This window comes from Cetorhinus maximus, chromosome 2 (genome assembly GCF_964194155.1).
Source record: "Cetorhinus maximus chromosome 2, sCetMax3.hap1.1, whole genome shotgun sequence".
NCBI classification, from domain to species: domain Eukaryota; kingdom Metazoa; phylum Chordata; class Chondrichthyes; order Lamniformes; family Cetorhinidae; genus Cetorhinus; species Cetorhinus maximus.
In genome coordinates, this window is record NC_135880.1 from 144,984,434 (window position 1) to 145,003,891 (window position 19,458).

At 43.0% G+C, this 19,458-nt stretch overlaps 1 protein-coding gene across 3 annotated transcripts in view; it reads left to right on the top strand.

Annotated features, from left to right (window-relative positions):
* LOC144698597 (uncharacterized) overlaps positions 1 to 19,458 on the top strand; it is a 147,771-nt gene that overhangs the window by 27,581 nt on the left and 100,732 nt on the right. For all 3 annotated transcript variants that reach the window (XM_078570501.1, XM_078570502.1, XM_078570503.1), the window contains exons 3-5: positions 5,120 to 5,202; positions 14,844 to 14,956; positions 15,639 to 15,735. In XM_078570501.1, the coding sequence (XP_078426627.1) occupies positions 5,120 to 5,202; positions 14,844 to 14,956; positions 15,639 to 15,735 (293 nt within the window). The remainder of the gene's footprint in view (positions 1 to 5,119; positions 5,203 to 14,843; positions 14,957 to 15,638; positions 15,736 to 19,458) is intronic.

A 19,458-nucleotide genomic window follows, 5' to 3' on the forward strand; every position in this document is an offset into this window, starting at 1 on the left:
ATATTGGAGAGATTTTAGTGGTTAAGTTTTTAAAATTGACCTGATATGACTGTTGGAGTAAAGGACGTTAGAATTGTTTTATCAGTTGATAGTTATATCTATCGCATCTATTCTGAGATAACATTGTGAACATCGTAGCAATATTCTCTTTGTGATCATTCATTTATACTCTAGTTTTCATTAAAGATGGGCGCCAATGTGTGACATTTAAAAATGAAATTCAATGCATTTAAGGTAATTCATTAGAAGGCAGTTAAAACAAACAATCTGATGTGAAAATGATACGATTGGAGTATAGCCAATAACCCTGAAAAAAGATATGGATATGTCACAAAGGCCTGGCAAGATGCAAAACCATGGTAATGGTTGTCGCAACTGGCGTCCAAGATTGTAACAACTTTTATCAGGATTAGTTTCAAGTGAGTTCCTGACTGTTCCTGTTCATTTCCCCGTTGAAGTAGTGTCTGGTCATCCTTTTGATAGCATTTCCATTCAGATGATTACAATGGGATAGAATTAAAGTCCAGTCCATTTCATTTTTTTGCATGGTTCTTGAGCGTCACAAATGTTTCTATTGCATAAATTTAACATTTTCATCACAAAGTGGTCAATTTATAGTAACATTGATCTACTCTTGCTTGCTACGTTCCTTTTAGCCCATCGAGCCTGCTCTGCCAGTCAATACGATCATGGCTGATCATCCACTTTAGTGCCTTTTTCCCCACACTATCGCCATATCTCTCTGTCAGTGATCTTTACTGTTTTTCAAGCAAGGACCACTTTAACAAAAAAAATCTGCAGTGTGAGAGCCATATCAACGACTATAATAGAGGCCATTGCCTGATTCACTCCTGCTTGCGATAATACAAAAGAAGAAAGAGCATTAATCAAAAAGCAGAATACATTGTTCTTTCTGGGGCAATGCAGATTTGAAGTGGCCTGATTTGGCATTGCCTCTGTGCTAGGGTGAGGGATTTACCTGTAGAATGTGCTTCTTTCTTGCGGTGAGCTGGTGGCGTACTCTTGTACGCCACATCATATTGCGATGGCTGCTGCCTCTTGAACACTTCCAGTAGCCAACTGCACTGAAATGCCAGGTAGCACCTCCCTGTGTGGAGGTCGCTATCAGGATTGTCTCACTCCTGAAGAAGCAGGCCTATTTCCTGGATCAAACGGACCTCCCGCATGCTTGCTCTCTCTCTCTGTCAGCCTCGTGTACGCCCTCTTTTTCGCTGCTCTATCGCGTATGCCCTCTTTCTCGCCGCTCTATCGCGTGCACCCTCTTTCTTGCTGCTCTATCATGCGCGCCCTCGCCTCCGCACGGGAGAGAGAGAGAAATAGAGGGAGAGAAGGAGCGCCCAGGAGAGAGAGAGAGCGTGTGAGCGCGCTCCTTCTTGTTCTCTTTCTCTCTCTTTCTCTCTCTCACACGCAGGCATGCTCCCCCTCCCCTTGCTTACTCCCACGCTTGCTCGCTTTCGCTCGTTGCCACATGTGTGCGTGCGCTCTCTCACTTCTGCACTCAGCAGTCAGTCTCTTCCTGCCCCACCCCTGGCCCCCCACGACCTAGAGCTCCACTCTGCAGCAGCTCACTCCCAGACCTTGCAGCAAGCCTCTCTTTCCCGGGACTCCGGACCTCTTAGCCAGCCTCTCCTCCCTGGCATCCTCTGACCTCGCAGCCAGCCTTTCCTCCCTGGGGCCCCGGCACCCTGCTCCGCTGCACTGTTTTCCAGGCCCTGCTTGGAGGCGCTGGAGCTCTGCTGTGGAGCACTACACCACTGGTCATGGAGCTGCACTTAGCATCAATGGGCACTGCCACTGGCTGGCACTGCAATGAAGAATGCTGCATTATGTCATTGGTATTTAGAAATCTGTCAATCTCTGCTTTAAACATACTCAGTGACTCAGCTTCCACAGCCCTCTCGGGTAGAGAATTCTTAAGATTCACAACCCTCTGAGTAAAAATATTCCTTCTCGGCTCGGTCCTAAGTGGCTGCCCCCTTGTTTTGAAATTGTTTCCCTTGGCTCTAGACTCCCCATCTGGGGGAAACATCTTACCTGCTTCTTGCCTGTCTATCCCTTTTAGTATTTTGTAGGTTTCAATGAGATCACCTTTCATTCTTCGAAACCCTAGACAATACAGGCCCAGTTCCCCAAATCTCTTCATCGGACAGTCCCGTCGTCCCGGGAAAAAGTCTGGCGAATGTTCGTTGCATTCCCTTTATGACAATAATATCTTCCCCAAGGTAACGGGACCAAAACTGCATACAGTACTCCAGGTGCTTGGTATTTGTTTATAAAATTAGAAAATTTGCACTGTTTTCTCTCAGGCTCTCTCTCTTCCTATCCCCTGCAGTTATTGTGAGGATGTTGAAGAATTAAACAAAGCTGTTGTTGTTCTAAATAAAGCTCTTGTCTTTTGTTTTAATGAATTTGAATTTTGGCCTTCTTTGTCATATTATTGTATATCAGTATTGTGAAAGTACTCATGTGCTCAAGTTTTTGAACAGGACGGTCTGAGTTGAGAGGACTTTTAAAAAGGCATAAAGGTCCTTGGTGTTATAAATAGAGACATAGAGTATATAAACAAGCAAATTAAGCTAAACCATTGTAAAATACTGGTTATGTCACAGCTGTATTTTGTGCGATTCTGAACTCCAAGCTTCAAGAACAATGCCAAAGCTTCAGAGAGTGTTCAAAAGTGATTAACTTGAATGGTACTAAGGAGGAAAGACCATGGTTAAATGGAGAGCCTAGAGAAAATGGAGTTGTTCTCCTTGAAGCAGAGATGTTAAAGGGATGTTTGATTGAAAGGTTCAAAATCACTTCAGGGTTTTGATAGAATAGATAGGGAGAAACTATCCAATGGCAGAAGGATTGATAATCAGAGGACATACAATTAAGGTAATTGACAGAAGAACTAGAGGCCAAAGTAAAATACACACTAAGATGCTAAAATCTGAAATGCACTGCCTGAAAGAGTGGTGGAAACAGATTCAAACATTTTAAAAAGAGAACTGGATAAGTACTGAAAAGGAATAAGGCGAGAATATGGGGAACAGGACTAATTGGGTCGCTCTTTCAAAGAGCTGACACAGGCACAATGGGCCAAATGGCCTCCTTTTCTGTTGCATCATTCTATGATTCTATGATTTCTGAGTTGTCAAATTTTCTCTTCACTTCCTGCTTCTTAAAGGAGTTTATTAATATCAAAAGATCTGGACATATTAAGTGCCTAAGTTAAAGAATTGCAAATGGATTTTAATGTGGATAACTTAAACTGTTGGGTGCACAGAATGGAGAAGTATTGGGACAAGGCTGTTGTTGACCAGCTGCTGATAAGGCTAAATACGTACTGGGATCTATTTTGAGGACATTTGATAAATTAACATGAATATTTTAATCCTCCATTGTTAGAAGAACTAACATCTCATAGAATTTTTGACACCCTACCTTCTAAAGGATATTTGTGGATTTGGAATAGTGCAGAGGAGGATGTTTTGTGATTTAAGCATTGTGTTGTTGATAAAAGACTTACGGGGTTGAATTCTACTTCACTCGCAGAAAGATAAAAAGAGAGCAACGGTTTATACAGCACATTGTCTTACTCAGATGCCCCAAATTCTTCATCTGCACTTAATTATTTTAAAATGCAGTCCCTGTTTCTCTGCAAGTGAGTGCAGCAGCCAATTTGCATGCAGCAGAGGGATCATTGATTCGAACCCAGGTCCCCAGAGCAATACCCTGGGTCTCTGGATTACCAGTCCAGACAGCACCACAATGCCACTATCTCCCGAGATATAGTTGTAGGGCCTGATCAGATGGACCAATATTTAGCTGGTGTTGATTGAGCAAGGAATTTGACCAGATGCAAGAAGTCCTTCCTCCTTTTTGAGTAGTGCAGTGGAATTATTTTTACAAGAGCTTGTACAGATTAGTGTCGAAGTATATGCTTCAGCTTTTTAAATAATGTAAAAAGTGGACACTATTTGGTAATTTAATTTGGATTGAGGTTACTTTGCAAATTCATGAGCACTGTGAGATGAGAAGAATGCCCCTCTCATTTAATTGTGGGGATAAATTCACATTAAAAATAGTTAAAACTGTCTCAGATTCTGGATAAATATCTTTATAAGAAGGAAATTAAGGCTTCAAAGTGTAGATGGCAATAATTGAGCCCTCCGCAGCAGTGGTTTTTAAACTTGTCCGTTGTAAATTTTCATTTACACTCAAGACTTCACACCTTAACTTCCAAACCAGCATTAGTTACTGAAAGGGAATTGGTGCTGTTACTGCAGCATGTTTTATTAATATACAAGAATAGATATAACACGCTAGAAAGGCAATAACAGGTCTCACATGCTGGAAAGTCGAGATGTAAAGAAATCTTATAGAATAAAGAATTTTTGAGACCTTCTGCTGGCATTGCGCTGCAATGCCCAAGCTCCCGTAGAAAGGAGCCTAACTTACTTGACCCCTAGAAAGCCGACATTCGAAAACATACGTTGCAGAGGACACCGTTCCTTTAATTCTTGGCCCATGGAGTGATCATCTGTGAAGTGTGATGGCCAGAGTTGAATAATGTAGGGTCTAATGTTTAAGTTGCCTAACATTCTTGCTGCAATACTGTGATTCCATGGAGGATTGTTCATAGGGTTTTATAATTTTGGCAGTTTTATGTGTAATCATTTACTTTCCTCATGACTAAATAATTTGGAAAGCATGCATGATAGTACACTGATCCTGAGGTTGATGGGGCCTATCATGTTCCATATTTTCTTATGTTATGTCTGTGCATAATGGGAAAAACCTGAGAATAGCTGACGGTCATTAATGCCAACATGGATTTTACATACTGCGCAAGTATTTAAAGTGATAATTTGGTTAAAGCCCTGTAAGTTGTAGTACTTGGCCCCCTATATTTGCAAGCTTTTTTAAATAAAGGTCTGACTGTTTAGTGACCTTGTCGTCAGTTTTCATGCCCATGTAACTTGCCAAATTGTTTTGTGCATCACTTGTTTGGACTTGATAAATGTGAATTATGGGTGTTTTTGGTTGCATTAAAATGTGTCCAAAGCATTTCTGATTTTGTTTTTTTTCTTCTTTTGTTCAATCTTTCTAGACTGACAGGAAAATCCATGACCACCATCTCACAGAAAAATGCCAACACATCAACCATTCTAAATAACTTCTTGGCTGGATTAGGTGAACTTTACTGAAATATCCAATTTAAATGGGAAACTCTAAGCTCTATTGTATGGTGCTGTTTCATGATTGATTACAAATGTGCTGAACTGTGATATATGGGTTTGATTATCATACTTTGGAATACCTGATCTCAGCTACATCTGGAGGTCACAGGGAAGGAACATTGGATGAAGGGTCTTCAGAAAGTATTCAGTAGTGTTTAAGGGAGGCATTGGCACCATCAGCACGGTGCTCACTTAGCTTCTGAGCTGTGAGCTGAGATCAGTAATGGGACAACACTTTGGGTGAGGAGGGGTGGAGAGATCTTCGGATGGAATATACCCTCTTCCCCACCTCAATAAATTTTTATTTTACTGCACTTTCTGCTCCCGCTTTCCATTTTAACAATAGTAAATGCATGCGAATCAATTTTTTTCTCAAAAATATATCTGTTAATTAACTAGTCTTGGGGACATGATGAAGCTGAGACAAGTAAAATGAGAATGCAAAAGATGAGTGTCTCATGTTGAATATTTAATATTCAAAAGAGCTCTAGTGTAAAATTGATGGTTATAGAGTCCATTATAAAAGATTTAATCGCTGAGCACTTGGAAAACAGTGGCAGATTCGGACAGAGTCAGCATGGATTTATGAAAGGGGAAATCATACTTGACAAATCTGGAATTTTTCGAGGATGTAACTAGTAGAGTTGATGAGGGGGAGCCAGTGGATGTGGTTTATTTGGACTTTCAGAAGGCTTTCGACAAAGTCCCACATAAGGGATTGGCATGTAAAGTTAAAGCGCATGGGATTGGGGGTAGTGTTTTGAGATGGATAGAAAACTGGTTGGCAGACAGGAAATAAAGAGTAGGAATAAACGGGTCTTTTTCCGAATGGCAGGCAGTGACTAGCGGGGTACCGCAGGGATTGGTGCTGGGACCCCAGTTATTCACAATATATATTAATGATTTAGATGAGGGAATTAAATGTAATATCTCCAAATTTGCAGATGACACAAAGCTGGGTGGGAGGGTGAGCTGTGAGGAGGATGCAGAGATGCTTCAGTGTGATTTGGACAAGCTGAGTGAGGGGGCAAACGCATGGCAGATGCAGTATAATGTGGATAAACGTGAGGTTATCCATTTTGGTAGCAAAAACAGGAAGGCAGATTATTATCTGAATGGCTATAAATTGAGAGAGGGGAATGTGCAACGAGACCTGGGTGTCCTCATACACCAGTCGCTGAAGGTGAGCATGCAGGTGCAGCAGGTGGTAAAGAAGACAAATGGTATGTTGGCCTTCATAGCGAGAGGATTCGAGTACTGGAACAGGGATGTCTTCCTGCAATTGTACAGGGCCTTGGAATATTGTGTGCAGTTTTGGTCTCCTTATCCGAGGAAGGATGTACTTGCTATAGAGGGAGTGCAGCGAAGGTTTACCCGACTGATTCCTGGGATAGCGGGACTGACATATGAGGAGAGATTGAGTCAATTAGGACTATATTTGCTGGAGTTCAGAAAAATGAGAGGGAAATCATGGAAACCTATAAAATTCTAACAGGACTAGACAGGGTAGATGCAGAAGGGATGTTCCTGATGGTGGGGGAGTCCAGAACCAGTGGTCACAGTCTGAGGATATGGGCTAGACCATTTAGGACTGAGATGAGAAATTTCTTCACCCAGAGAGTGGTGAGCCTGTGGAATTCGTTACCACAGAAAGTAGTTGAGACCAAAACATTGTACGCTTTCAAGAAGGAGTTAGCTATAGCTCTTGGGGCGAAAGGGTTCGGAGGGTATGGGGAGAAAGCGGGAGCAGGCTATTGAGTTGGATGATCAGCCATGATCATAATGAATGGTGGAGCAGGCTCGAAGGGCCGAATGGTCTGCTCCTAGTTTCTATGTTTCTATGTTATCCCCTTTGAACAGTACTTTTTAAACCCCTCTGACAGCAGAAACAGAAAATGTAGTCCTGTTGCACCTAATTCTGGACCTTGGGCTTTTTATAAAAGAATAATAAGCAGATGGCTGAAAACATAGCCTGAGAGTGTGATGCAGGCAGATTCAATTGAGGCCCTCAAAAGAGAATTGGATAATTATCTGAAAATTGAAAAAAATTGCAGGGTGATGGGGTAAAGGTGGGTGAGCGGGACAAGGTGAGTTCTTGCTGAGAGCCAGCATTGGTATGACAAGCTGGTTGGTGTCCTTCTGTGCTATAGGCATTCTATGATCTATAATTTTATGATTTTAAGACTCTGCTAGGCTATGCATTTAGACTAAAATACATATGTACAAAAACGCAGTTGAAATATATTGCAAGAACTGATGGTACAGACACTCGGGGAATGATAAGATTGAATAATTGAATAAATAGATAGATCTAAGCGATTCCATAACCAACGGATCAGATCCAAGCTCTACAGTCCTGCTACATCAGTCATGAAAGATGTTGAACAATAAAACAACTCTCAAATTCCACATGCGGTTAAAATGTCGTCTTTAGATTGTATTTCTTTGGCAGCTTAATCTGGTAGCCTTTTGGAGGAAGCTATAATGTTGCATAGACAACTTGATATGAAGCTTTGTACATGAATACAGTTTGTAGCTTCATTGATGTGCCATATGCCTAGATTTCCAGTCATAATGCCAACAGTAAGCTATTCATTTTAAATGGGCATCAGCCATTATAATTGGAAAATCTAGGCCGAGAGACTGAATTGAACCAAGTATTAACATATTCAAGAAAACTTGCAATATATTTTATTCATGGAATGGTCTCTGTATAAACATTGAAAAAGGATCCTAGACAAATACAGGTTTGGCCCATTTGATTCCGATCCTGGCTGGATGTAACCTCTGTGCACTATGGTTATCATTCACTCAAACCACTCATCCCTGCCCCTGAAAACCTACAATCTGTAAACTTGTGATCTGGCATATCCCCCACTCTACCATTACTGTAAAGCCAAGGGATCAACTCTGGTTCAATGAAGAGTGCAGGAGAGCATGCCAGGCACAGCACCAGGCATACCGAAAAATGGGATGTCAACCTGGTGAAGCTACAGCACGGGACTACTTGAATGCCAAACAGCAGAAGCAACATGCAATAGACAGAGCTAAGCAACAGATCAGAACAAAGCAGTGCAGTCAGTGGATAATTAAACAATTAATAGAAGGAGACCACAAATATCGCCATCGGCAATAATGGGGGAGATCAGCACATTAGTGAAAAAGACAAGAACAAGCATTTGCAACCATCTTCAACCAGAAGTGCTGAGTGGATGATCCATCTCGGCCTCCTCCTGAGCTCCGCATCATCCCCAGCTGATTCACCTATCACTCAAATGGCTACGAAGATTGATAAAGAAGCATGCAGAGAATCATATAACCTCGTCCAGGATGATAACAATTATGTCAATTAGGTTATTTTTAAGTACGACGGACACCTTATTGTTCCTGATTCACAGGCCACAGAATACGAGGACTTTAAACTTCAATGCCCAAATGACCTTCAGCCAGTTTGATTCACTCCATGTGATCAAGAAATGGCCAAGTGCACTTGATATTGCATAGACTATGGGCCCTGACAACATCCCGGCAACAGTGCTGAAGACTTGCGCTCCAGAAGTAGTGGCACCCATAGCCAAGCTGTTCCAGTACAGCTACAACACTGGTATCTACCTGGCAATGTAGAAAATTGTCCAGGAATGTCCTGTCCACAAAAATCAGGTCAAATCTGTCACAAGGCTATGCCCCTTTTATTTTTGAAAATATGATTTTTCAACTTTCAACTGACTGGAAATGTTTCAATTTGATACGAGACAGAACAAACTACTTAAAAATGCAAGGCAACTTTCCAAGGTGACGGTGAAAAAAGAAACAAGTCACCCTAGGGAGTACGAAGAGAGTGGTATTTCCTATAAATCAGAGACCCATCAAAATTTTCACTGTTTAAAGAAAAGACAAATTGCAAAGTGCTGGATGGTGAAACAATGGGTGCCATAGATCCATCCAAAACTTGGAAATAAAGAATGGGTAAAGTATAACAGGCCAAGGTGCAGAGAGATTACAAAGTTTTCAGCAGAGGAAACAGGTTGAAAACTGGGCTCTTTTGCCCCCTCCTCCCCCCCGCCTGCCCGTCCGCCTGCCTCTTGAGTGTGATATCAAGGAGCCCTGGCAAAATGAATGTCCATGGGAATCAATGGGAAATTTTGCACTGGTTAGAATCAGTCCTGGCACAAAGGAAGATGGTTGTAGTTATTGGAGGCCAATCACCTCAATCCCAGGACATTGTTGCGGTAGTTCTTCAGGGTAGCGGCCTAGGCCCTAACCATTTTCAGCTGCTTCATCAATGACATTCCCTCCATGATAAGGCCAGAATTTGGGTTTGCAGATGATGGCACAATGTTTAGCATCATTTGTGACCCCTCAGTTACTGAAACAGTCTGTGCCCATATGCAACAAGACCTGGTCAATATCCAGACTTGGGCTGACAAGTGGCAAGTAACATTTGTGCCACACAAGTGCCAAGCAATGACCATCTCCAACAAAAGAGAATCTAACCATCACCCCATGACATTCAGTGTCATTACCGTTGCTGAATCACGATCAACACCAGTGGGGTTATCATTGACCAGAAACTAAACTGGACTAGCCGTATAAATACTGTGGCTACAAGAGCAGATCAAAGGCCAGGTATCCTGTGGCAAGTAACTCGCCTCCTGACTCTCCAAAGCCTGCCCACCATCTACAAGGTACAAGTCAGGAGTGTGATGGAATACTCTATGCTTGCCTGGATGAATGCAGCTCCAACAACACTTAAGCCCGACATGATCCAGGACACAGCCTGTTTGATTGGCAACCCATCCACCACCTTAAACATTCACCCCCTCTACCCCTGATGCACAGTGGCAGCAGTGTGTACTATCCACAAGATGCACTGTAGCAACTCACCAAGGCTCCTTAGACAGCACCTTCCAAACCCACCTAGAAGGACAAGGTCGGCAGACGTGTGGGAACACCATGACCTGCAAGTTCTCCTCTAACTTCTACATCATCCTGACTTGAAACTATATCTCCACACTTTCACTGTCGCTGGATCAAAATCCTGGAACTCCCTTCCTTCCTAACAGCACTGAGGGTGTTCCTACACTACATGGTCTGCAGCGGTTCAAGAAAGCAGCTCACCATCACCTTCTCAAGGGCAGTTAGGATGGGCAACAAATGTTGGCCTTTCCAGTGACACTCCCATGCCATGAAAGAACATTTTAAAAATGCACACAATCTTCTGCGAGTGCTCTCAAAAGCCTCAGACTAATTTAGTATAAAAGCATGGCAAATTCTTCTGACACTGAATATTTCAGGAGACCACCTGGCTGGAATACACAACCCAAAATGACCCACCCCTTGTCCATATGGAAGTTTGTGAGCCACTCAAGAACTAATTCAGTTTCCTTTTAAACACTTGTAGAAAGTATGCACTTGCTGGACATATCAGGAACTTGGGAAATAGGTTGACTATTTATTCTGAGAAGTACATCCCAGCATCTAATGTACTTTCATGTTATTATTGTTTGTTTGTCTGCCTGGTGCAATAGATTTGGTTCACTTGTTGAGCAGGCTCTTGAGTAATCATTGAAGCAGGTGGACCATGGTGGGGTCAGCACCTTACGAGTTGGGGGCTGCCTAGCTGAACGTGTGATAGTTGACATGTGGTTTGCAGTTGTCCCTCGCATCTATGGAGACAGCCTGTGGCATCTGTTCTCTGCACCAATTGATTTGGGTTTATCCCTCATAACTGCTTTCTCCTAGTTAACACTGTTGTGTTTATGCTCTGCAGTGGAACTGGAGTGCCCTCTCCAGGGCTCAAGCCTGGTCAGTTGGGCCTAAAGAGATGCAGAGCACCACAACGTGGTTGCAATCACTCTTCACGGGATGTGGGCTTCACTGGCTGGGCCAGCATTTATTTCCCACCCTTAGTTGCCCTTGAGAAGGTTGTGGTGAGCTGCATCCTTGAGCTGCTGCAGCCCATGTGGTATAGGTAAACCCACAGTGCTGTATGAAAGGGAGTTCCAGGATTTTGACCCAGCGACAATGAAAGAAGGGCGATATATTCCCAAGTCAGGATGGTGAGTGGCTTGGAGGGGATCTTCCAGGTAGTGGTGTTCCCATCTATCTGCTGCCCTTGCCCTTCTGGATGGTCATGGCCGTGGGTTTGGAAGGTGCGGTCTAAGGAGCCTTGGTGAATTCTAGCAATGCATCTTGTAGATGGTACACATTGCTGCTACTGTGCGTCGGTGGTGGAGGGTGTGAATGTTTGTGGATGTGGAGCCAATCAAGCAGGCTGCTTTGTCCTGGACAGTGTCAAGCTTCTTGAGTGTTGTTGGAACTGCACTCATCCAGGCAAGTGGGGAGTATTCCATCACACTATTGACTTGTGCCTTGTAGATGGTGGACAGGCTTTGGGGAGTCAGGAGGTGAGTTACCCATCGCAGGGTACCTAATTTCTGACCTGCTCTTGTAGCCACAGTATTTATATGGCTAGTCCAGTTCAGTTCCTTGTCAATGGTAACCCCACCGGCGTTGATTGTAAGGTATTCAGCAATGGTAATGCCACTGAATGACAAGGGGTGATGGTTAGATTCTCTTTTGTTGGAGATGGTCATTGCCTGGCAGTTCTGTGGCACAAATGTTACTTGCCACTTGTCAACCCAATCCTGAATATTGTCCAGGTTTTGCTCCATTTGGACATGGACTGCTTCAGTATCTGAGGAGTCGCAAATGATGCTGAACATCGTGCAATCATCAACAAACATCCCCACTTTGACCTTTATGATGGAAGGAAGGCCACTGATGAAGCTGCTGAAAATGGTTGGGCCTAGAACACCACCCTGAGGAACTCCTGCAGTGATGTCCTGGAGCTGAGATGACTGACATCCAGCAACCGCAACCATTTTCCTTTGCGCTAGGTATGACTCCAACCAGCAGAGAGTTTTCCCCCTGATTCCCATTGACTCCAGTTTTGCTAGGGCTCCTTGATGCCACACTCGGTCAAATGCTGCCTTGATGTCAAGAGTATTTACTCTCTCCTTGCCTCTGGAGTTCAGCTCTTTTGTCCATGTTTGAACCAAGGCTGTAATGAGGTCAGGAGCTGAGTGGCCCTGACGGAACCCAAACTGGGCGTCAGTGAGCAGGTTATTGCTAAGCAAGTGGCACTTGATAGCACTGTCGATGACTCCTTGCATTACTTTACTGATGATGGAGAGTAGACTGATGGGGCGGTAATTGGCTGGGTTGGATTTGTCCTGCTTTCTGTGTACAAGACATACCTGGGCAATTTTCCACACAGCTGGGTAGATGCCAGTGTTGTAGCTGTACTGGAACAGCTTGGCTAAGGGCGCGGCAAGTTCTGGAGCACAAGTCTTCAGTACTATTGCTGGAATATTGTCAGGGCCCACAGCCTTTGCAGTGCTTTCAGCTGTTTCTTGATATCACATGGAGTGAATTGAATTGACTGAAGATTGGCATCTGTGTGGATCAGGACCTCCGGAGGAGGCCGAGATGGATCATCCACTTGTCAGTTCTGGCTGAAGATTGTAGCAAATGCTTCGGCCTTATCTTTCGTACTGATGTGCTGGGCTCCTCCATCATTGAGGATAGGGATATTTGCAGAGTCTGTTCCTTCAGTGAGTTGTTTAAGTGTCCACCACCATTCACGACTGGATATGGCAGGACTGCAGAGTTTAGATCTGATCTGTCGGTTGTGGGATCGCTTAGCGTTCTCTCTCACATATGCTGTTTGGCAGGGAAGTAGTCCTGTGTTATAGCTTCACCAGGTTGACACCTTATTTTTATGTATGCCTGGTGCTGCTCCTGGCATGTCCTCCTGCACTCTTCATTGAACCAGGGTTGACCCCCTGGCTTGATGGTAATGGTAGAGTGGGGGATATGCCAGGCAATGAGCATATTGTGTTTGAGTACAATTCTGCTGCAGCTGATGGCCCACAGTGCCTCATGGATGCCCAGTCTTGAGTTGTTAGATCTGTTCGAAATGTATCCCATTTAGCACGGTGGTAGTGCCACACAATACAATGGAGGATATCCTCAATGTGAAGGCGGGGCTTCGTCTCCACAATAACTGTGTGATGGTCACTCCTACTGATACTGTGATGGACAGATGCATCTGCGGCAGGCAGGTTCGTGAGGATGAGAATGTTTTTCCCTCTTGTTGGTTCACTCACCAGCTGCTGCAGACCCAGTCTAGCAGCTATGTCTGTTAGGACGCGGCCAGCTCAGTCAGTAGTGGTGCTACTGAGCCACTCTTGATGATGGACATTGAAGTCCCCTACCCAGAGTACATTCTGCGCCCTTGCCACCCTCAGTGCTTTCTCCAACTGGTGTTCAGCATGGAGGAGCACTTATTCATCAGCTGAGGGAGGGCAGTACGTGGTAATCAGCAGGTGGTTTCCTTGTCCATGTTTGACCTGATGCCATGAGACTTCATGGGATCTGGAGTCAATGTTGTGGATTCCTCGGGCAACTCCCTCCCAACTGTATACCACTGTGCCATCACCTCTGCTGGGTCTGTTCTGCCGGTGGGGCAGGATTGTGGTGTCTTGGACATTTTATGAGAGATATGATTCCACAGGATGACTATATCAGACTGTTGCTTGACTGGCCTGTGAGACAGCTCTCCCAATTTTGGCACTGGCCCCCAGATGTTAGTAAGGAGGACTTTGCAGGGCCGACAGGGCCAATTTTGCCTTTGTCGTTGTCGATGCCGGGTGGTCGGTCCGTCTGGTTTCATTCCTTTTTGAAACTTTGTAGCAGTTTAATACAACTGAGTGGCTTGCTAGGCTATTTCAGGGGGCATTTAAGATCGTGCACATTGCTGTGGGTCTGGAGTCAGATGTAGGTCAGACCAGGTACGGACAACAGATTTCCTTCCCAAAAGGACATTAGTTAAACAGATGGGCTTTCACAACAATCGACAATGGTTTCATGGTCATCATTAGACTTTAAATTCCATATTTTTGTTGAATTCAAAGTCTACCATCTGCAGTGGTGGGATTTGAACCCAGGCCCCCAGAGCATTACACTAGGTCCAGCGATACCACTACGCAATCACCTCCCCATCATGGCCCATCTTTAGATTTAAGAATTTGCTTGGGTACTTGCAGACAGCTGGCCTTGAACCTCCATCTGGAAATGCAGTGGAAAAAAGACTGCTGTCATCCTCACTCTAGATTTTGAAAGTCACCTTTACGCTATGTATCTAAAACCGAATATAAAACACCCCAAAGAGCTGATTTTTGTCGCAAAGGACTGTTTGTTTTTATATTTTTTATTTGCTTTGCAGAATCCTATTTCTGCCAGTGAAATGCCTTGAAGCATGCAACTTCTTTATGATGGTGCTGCCATATCCAACTATGACCATCAAGTATTAAAAAATCTTCAAACTGCAACAGACTATATTAATGTGAATACTACACTATAGGTTTAGTGTGATGTATTGAGTTGAGAAATTTGTTTTTGTCCATGCTGTAGCCACATTGCTGCAGCATAGCTGGCTACTGTTATAATCCTTCGTGTTTGAATTTGGGCCTTGTTAGGAAAGATTGAAAAAAAATAATTTACAGGTATTAATTCTTAACCATTTTTCAGACAGTATTAATAATAGTGGTTCACGGCTGGATTCTACATCCCACTTTGAAGTCCAGTTTTCAAAAAGGAGAAACTCAGTCAAAGAATCTCCAAAGGATCTTCAGGGTAAAAAGGTGACTAGATTCATTACTTCTTTAAAAAAAAATCTTAAATGGTTTCTGCATCACTAATTCCTGATTTTTCTCTCATCTTTTACTTGTCTTTCATTGGATTTCTATATTGTGTGATTGCTATGTTATTTTTTCCAATATGGTAAAGTTGTAGATTATGTTTAGGATTGCAATTTTATTAGGAAATGGAGGAATTTTTTTGGCACCCATTGTCAACATCCAAGATTTTAGGACCAGGCACACACAGTTAATTGCACTGTGAAAGCTTCCAATGTATCTTAGTTCCAATCCTCTGTTATGTTTCCTGCAGCACTTATCCATATTAGCACCTGTATAATATGTTTTGTGCACTGTGCCTACTCTGAATTGTGTTGATATTATTCGGCTAATTTTAGCTAACCAACAGGGTAATAAGACCTTCATTCCAGCAATTTTGGTTGGATTTAAGCCTAAATCCCAGAGGTGAAAGGACGGTTTTATGCCTTTCGCTGCTTGTCCTTTTAGTCTAACTGTAATGAGACTCGGCTTCTGTTAGTGTACCAAACAAAACCCACCTTGCTTTCCTCAAAGTTAGGCCAAGTGTGGCGCAATGCTTGAAAATTAAGGTCAGGATACTTGTGATATGTACTTAACAAAGGAGAGTTTTTAATATATGTTTTAAAAAAAAAAACATTTTTCCTCCTAGAAATCATCTGCTGCCAGATCACAGTTGCAACTACCTGAAAATAACCAATCTTGTCATGTTGAAGAATCTTTCACAGCCAAAAGGAAGGAAAACAATGGTTTGTACCCTTTGCTTCATTTTGTCCTTTTGAGGCAATGTTAGCTTAGCAGTTTATTGCTTTTATTGGATTGATGGGTAGAGTTTGCTGGATATAAACTGGAGAGGGAAACTTAAGTAGTCAGTCATATTCAAACTGAACTTTTAAAAAATTTTATGGTCAGGTATTCAAAATACAACAAGTCCTAGTTAGTCTTTTGTGGAATATGAAAAGGAACTCCTGTTCAAAGTAAATTGTCTGTTTGAGGAGTTGGTTTGAAATCACTTAAGGATAGATTAAGTAGGCTCTAACAATTCTTTGTGTTGCAAAGAGTTAGGTGAAAGAATGTAAATTACATAGCTCTTAACTTTTTAAAGAAGTTTGCTTGATATTTTAAACTTAGTTTTAATGCAATACTGTACAAATTTTGAAGATTGAGTGCATACTTAGAGGCATAAGTCTAGCAGCTAATAGAAATGACTAGACAGGGTTTCCTGTTTGTCTCTTGAATATGTTATCAAAAACTTGCCTAGGTCTAAAAGCAAGGATGGCATGTTTGCAGATGTCTAAGTTGAGACTTGTGCGTGACAAATAAGAGAGCTGGAATAATCTAGGACAAAGGGGAAACCCAAAAGCTTAAAACCCGTAAGACAGAGGACATAATGGAAAATTATAAAACCATAAGACATAGGAGCAGAAATTAGGCCATTCGGCCCATCGAGTCTGCTCCGCCATTCAATCATGGCTGATAAGTTTCTCAACCCCATTCTCCCGCCTTCGCCCCGTAACCTTTGATCCCCTTACCAATCAAGAACCTATCTATCTCGGTCTTAAATACACTCAATGACCTGGCCTCCACAGCCTTCTGTGGCAATGAATTCCATAGATTCACCACTCTCTAGCTAAAGAAGTTTCTCCTCATCTCTGTTCTAAAAGGTCTTCCCTTTACTCTGAGGCTGTGCCCTTGGGTCCTAGTCTCTCCTACTAATGGAAACATCTTCCTCACGTCCACTCTATCCAGGCCTTTCAGTATTCAGTATTTCAGTCAGATCCCCCCTCATCCTTCTAACTCCATTGAATATGGACCCAGAGTCCTCAAACGTTCCTCATATGTTAAGCCTTTCATTCCTGGGATTGTTCTCATGAACCTCCTCTGGACCCTCTCCAGGGCCAGAACATCCTTCCTGAGATACGGGGCCCAAAATTGCTCACAATATTCTAAATGTGGTCTGACCAGAGCCTTATAAAGCCTCAGCAGCACATCCCTGCTTTTATATTCTAGCCCTCTCAAAATAAATGCCAACATTGCATTTGCCTTCCTAACTACCGACTCAACCTGCAAGTTAACCTTAAGAGAATCCTGGACCAGGACTCCCAAGTCCCTTTGCACTCCAGATTTCTGAATTCTCTCCCCATTTAGAAAATAGTCTATGCCTCTATTCTTCCTACCAAAGTGCATGACCTCACACTTCCCACGTTGTATTCCATCTGCCACTTCTTTGCCCATTCTCCTAACCTGTCCAAATCCTTCTGCAGCCTCCCTGCCTCCTCAATACTACCTGTCCCTCCACCTATCTTTGTATCATCTGCAAACTTAGCCAGGATGCCCTCAGTTCCTTCATCTAGATCATTAATGTATAAAGTGAAAAGTTGTGGTCCCAACACTGACCCCTGCGGAACTCCACTAGTCACCGGCCGCCATCCTGAGAAGGACCCCCTTATCCCCACTCTCTGCCTCCTGCCAGACAGCCAATCTTCTATCCATGCTAGTACCTTGCCTCTAACACCATGGGCTCTTATCTTACTGAGCAGCCTCCTGTGCGGCACCTTGTCAAAGGCCTTCTGGAAGTCCAAGTAGATAACATCCATTGGCTCTCCTTTGTCTAACCTACTCGTTACCTCCTCAAAGAATTCTAGCGGATTTGTCAGGCATGACCTCTCCTTGATGAAACCACGCTGACTTTGCCCTATTTTACCATGCACTTCCAAGTATTCTGAAATCTCATCCTTAATAATGGACTCTAAAATCTTACCAACGACCGAGGTCAGGCTAATCGGCCTGTAATTTCCCGTCTTTTGCCTCATTCCCTTCTTAAACAGAGGGGTTACGTTAGCGATTTTCCAGTCCTCTGGGACCCTCCCTGACTCCAGTGATTCATGAAAGATTACCACTAACGCCTCCATTATCTCTTCAGCTATCTCCTTCAGAACTCTGGAGTGTAATCCATCTGGCCCAGGTGATTTATCCACCTTCAGACCTTTCAGTTTTCCTAGCACCTTCTCCTTGGTAATGGCCACCATACTCACCTCTGCCCCCTGACTCTCTTGAACTTTGGGGATGTTACTCGTGTCTTCCACCGTGAAGACTGACTCAAAGTACCTAGTCATTTCTTTGTTCCCCACTACTACTTCTCCAGCATCATTTTCCAGCGGCCCAATGTCCACTTTTGCCTCTCTCTTACCCTTTATATATCTAAAAAAAACTCTTGCAATCTTCTTTTATATTACTGGCTAGTTTACCCTCATATTTAATCTTCTCCCTCCTTATTTCTTTTTTAGTTGTCCTCTGTTGGTCTTAGGCTTCCCAATCCCCTAGTTTCCCACTGCTCTTCGCCGCATTGTATGCTTTCGCTTTAGCTTTTATGCTGTCCCTGACTTCCCTTATCAGCCATGGTTGCCTCGTCCTCCTTTTAGTATGCTTCTTCTTCCTAGGGATGAATTTTTGCTGTGTCTCCCAAATTACTCCCAGAAACTCCTGCCATTGCTGTTCCACTGTCTTTCCTGCTAGGCTCATCTCCCAGTCAATTCTGGCCAACTCCTCCCTCATGCCTCTGTAGTTGCCTTTATTCAACTGTAATACTGTTACATCTGATTCCAGCTTTTTCCTCTCAAATTGTTCAACAATGCCAGAGGCTTGGGTCATGTGACATGTTGCATTAATGGTTATTTGAGCTTAACAATCAGTTTCTGTGCTTCTGGCCAGAATTCCATTGTTTCTCCTCAGGAGGGAGACCGGTGGTTATTAGCATCTATTCCAGTATAATGAGTTTCGATCGATTTCTCTCTTTTGTGATAGTTCTGATTAGGGGAACCAGTTCACCTGCACTTCCTCTGCTTTCGTTGATTACAAGGGGTCTGTATAATAAGATGTGAAATTCCGCAGATTGAGTGAGAAATTCTTTTGTTCTTGTAACTCCTGGTGGTAGCTTCCAGAACAAAAGGCCAACCTTATGGCCACATGACTTGAAACAGCCATCCTTTTTGGTTCAGCAGAAAATCCATTTTAAAAATTAGCAATGAGAAAGTTTTGAACATTGTGTTGAATTTCTTTTCATGTTGGAGGAACCCAACATAAATCACTCTCTTTAAGCAATGTAGCACATTGACAAGGCAGAGAATTCAATTGCAAATAAGAGGTTAATCTTTAGATGGGCGAATTAACGTGAGGAATGAAATTTAGTGCGTTGAAAGAACATTTTTAATTTTCCTTTTTTAAGCTGTATCGTTGCATAGACTTTGGTATGTTTGAGTATTTTTCTGTTGACAATGCCATTTGTTGTTTGTCTTTAAATCATAACTGAAGTCATTGCCTCACACATGCTGCTGGTAAGTGTGCTGCTGCTATGGTTTTTAGTGATTGTTGGTAATGATAAGTAGCTGTTGCCCTGTGCAATGTGTCTTTTTGCATCCACCAGTCAGTCTTGTCAGCTTTACAGATTAAAAAAAAATAGATGGCCCAAATTG